The 3,386-nt window shown below is 39.4% G+C and overlaps 1 protein-coding gene across 1 annotated transcript; it reads right to left on the minus strand.

Moving 5' to 3' along the window:
• Positions 1-2,124: 2,124 nt before the first annotated feature.
• On the minus strand, positions 2,125-3,094 carry LOC122147660 (LHFPL tetraspan subfamily member 3 protein-like). Its single transcript, XM_042770817.1, has one exon. The coding sequence runs from the start codon at positions 2,584-2,586 to the stop codon at positions 2,152-2,154; it is 435 nt and encodes a 144-aa protein (XP_042626751.1). The 5' UTR covers positions 2,587-3,094; the 3' UTR covers positions 2,125-2,151.
• Positions 3,095-3,386: the final 292 nt, after the last annotated feature.

A 3,386-nucleotide genomic window follows, 5' to 3' on the forward strand; every position in this document is an offset into this window, starting at 1 on the left:
GGAAAAACAGAACCGAAGAAGAGTTAGGAGTTGTAAGTGGAAGTAAATGAGTAGGCCATACAGGGCGATATATGTTCTTACTGCTGACTCTACCTCATGCAGCCTGTTGAATGGAAGCCAAAGCCCTTCCGATGAAAACGCAATGTGTGCTGAGGCATTTCACACATCTTGGCCTCATCTCAATCTGATCCTTCCATCGCTTCTACTTCCTAGTTAACATACAAGCCTTCAGAGCAACAACACAACCAGACCCAACTTCGTCAGAGGCCAATAAACAACTGAAATTACTACTAGAAGCATCAATCATAAATATAACGGACACGTTCAGCATGGGACAAGCTGGGGAATAATAAACTCAGCCTATCTGCAAGTGTTTTTTCGTAATAGAGAGACACAAGACACACCAGTGCTTGAGCTACTTTTTTCATCATGCTATCCTGCATTGTTGGGATTAACAGAAGTGGTGTGCAGATGTTATTGTATTATATATCTTCAGTCCACGGTGGATTCAGGCATGGGGGATAGCGGGTTGCTCTTTAAAAAGTGTTTTTCTTACAGTATCATATTTGGAGGAGGCACCAAAAAGAGTATCCGTAGTATCAAATGGATGGCAAGTGTAACTACGGGTTAATTTTTACAAAGATTTTAACTAATATTGAAATCTTGCATAGTAAATGCAACCAATCCACATACTACATCATGAAAAAATAGGTGTGTTTGTCTTAAAAACATATCCAAACGACGATTAAATTTTAAAAATGACGGTAATAAATTCAGTATATCTAATACATATATCCAAAGTGAGGTCAAAATGCCTGAGAACACATTAAAATAGGATATTGAAATAGATAGGATATATATATATTCAGGGGCGAGTGTTCGTCTAGGATGTTGATTTGGAGGGGTGGCTGCAGCCCTCAGAAAAGGGTATGATTAAAAAAAAAGCAATTATTTGCTAGTGAGCGGTTAGGGTGGTATGCTATAACATTCTGCATATCTCCCTATTCCATTGTATTCCCTGGATTATAATATGGAGGAAGTAGAAGTACTGACAGAGCCCTATACTACACCGTAATAAAAAAATCATTATGGGATGTGACCACTAGGAAAAATAGGGAATGTTGAATTTTTTTTTTTTTTTTTTTTTACGTTGAAGGCCTCCTGATGCATTCACGTTACAAACACACGCACACATGTTTCACGTACAAACACAATGTTCTGTTTGTCTCTATTTCTCGGCAGCACATACAAAACTTCAGATAGGAATTTTTTCTGACAAAATTAGATATACTTATTGAACAAGAAATAACCATCACAAACCATAAATCTGGCCACGCCCCTACGATCCACGCATCCGCAATATACACCACTACAGGTATGAGGTATGGACAAGTGGATTAAGTGGGGGCTGGGTACACTATCAGGAGTAATGGAAAAACAAGCTTCAAAATGAAGAAGCATGCCGGTAGCGATAGTAGCAGTCTCTGCAGCCCAGTTACTGGTCTTTCCATTGGTGCGCATATCAAACCTGTGTCTATTAACTAACCAGCCATAATTCCTTACGACTTATAGACAAACCATGTATTAATGTACTTGTCTATTGGCAATATGATTAATCTGTTCTATATTTATTTCTATTTATTAAAATATGAATTATCAATTTGCCACTTCTATAAATCAAGTACAAATCTAGTATAAATAGTATAAATCAAGAAAATCAAAATCTTTTACTCTAATGTTTCTTTTACTCTAATTTATGTATCATGACACTCCTCCTGATTCATTATTACTTAATACAAAACTATTTTTAAGTACTTTTAGAAATCATTTTAATATGATTTGGTGCTCAAAAAAAAAAAAAAAAAACCTTTTGCCACAATATAAATGTCTTTACTTCCACTTTTGATCACTTAATGCATCCATGATATATATATATATATAATATAAAAATATAGTAATTCTCTATATATAATATATTATTAAAATAGTAAAAATAAAACTGCAACCAGTAGAAAGATAGGCCAATATGATGTTTGAGTGTGTAGACGTTCACAGATGTTCTGCTGACGCACAGCCTTATATTACACTCCTGGCTCTTGGCTACTCGTACATCAGCATGCATTGGGAAACCTCCAAATGATGCACAGTCACTCACTCACCTGCTGCCAGCTGCATCCACCCGCAGATCTTATACACAGTGGCTGTACTGCAGAAGAAGAAGAAGGCGAAGCAGCCGATGCAGGAGAGGACCAGCACCATGGACATCCCAATGAAGAAGGACGCAGCTTTGAAGGCGCTAGACGGGATGGAGCTAAACTCTGTGAAGGTCCCCTGGCACGTCAGGTCCCGGGATATCCCGCTTCCGATGCAGTAGTGAAAGAGGCCAAAGTAGCCAGCCTGTGGTGTGTCCATGCCGTCCCCGATCCAGTAGGGCTGAACAAAACATACCACGTTGACGATGGCGAAGAGGATGGTGAAGATGGCCCACAGGACCCCGATGGCACGAGAGTTCCTGACATAGTTGGTCTGGTAGATCTTGGCTGCCTCCGTGGCTGGGAGCATTGCTGCAGGTGTCGCAGGGATCATAGATGGATTCAGTACTTTTTGGATTTAAATAGGACTCAGGTCCCCTATGGATGATTAGGTTTAACCTTTATTTAGTCTGGATTCAGTTCTCAGGCCTAAATCCTATCTGGACTGAATCTAGATTAAGGTTCTATCTTGATTCAGTTTGGACTCAGATCCACAGTGGATTTGAACTGCACTCAGTTCTATCTGGATTGAGCTCCTATCCGAATTGAGTCTGAATTCTGATCTGATCTGGATTGAATCTAAATTAAGGTTCTTTCTGGATTCAGTTTGGATTCAGATCCACAGTGGATTCAAACTGAACTCAGTCCTATCTGGTTTAAGCTCCTATCTGAATTGAGTCTGAATTCTGGTGCGATCTGGATTGAATCTAGATTTAGGTTCTAGCTGGATTCAGGTCCTGTTTGGATTCAGTCCAGATTTAGGTCCTTTCTGGATTCAGATCCTATTTGGATTGATACTGGATTCTGGTTAGATCTGGATGAAATCTAGATCTAGGTTAAATCTGGATCAATTTGGACTTAGATGCTCTGTGAGGCACTACTCGCTCTCAGGTCCTTTTATGGATTTGAGCCTCCCTGGATTCAGGTTGTATATGGATTCACTATAGATGAGGTCCTTTATGCATTCAGTTTTCTGGATTCAGATCCATCTAGATTGAGAATGGATCCAGGTCTGTCTGGAATTCAGATTGTGTCAGGGTGAATCCATATTTTATGATTCAGTTCAGACCAGTCCAACTTCGATTTAGTTACGACGTTTGGTCCTCATGTGGTTTTCAATCCAGTTCTTGGTCC

Source organism: Cyprinus carpio, chromosome A15 (genome assembly GCF_018340385.1).
Source record: "Cyprinus carpio isolate SPL01 chromosome A15, ASM1834038v1, whole genome shotgun sequence".
NCBI classification, from domain to species: domain Eukaryota; kingdom Metazoa; phylum Chordata; class Actinopteri; order Cypriniformes; family Cyprinidae; genus Cyprinus; species Cyprinus carpio.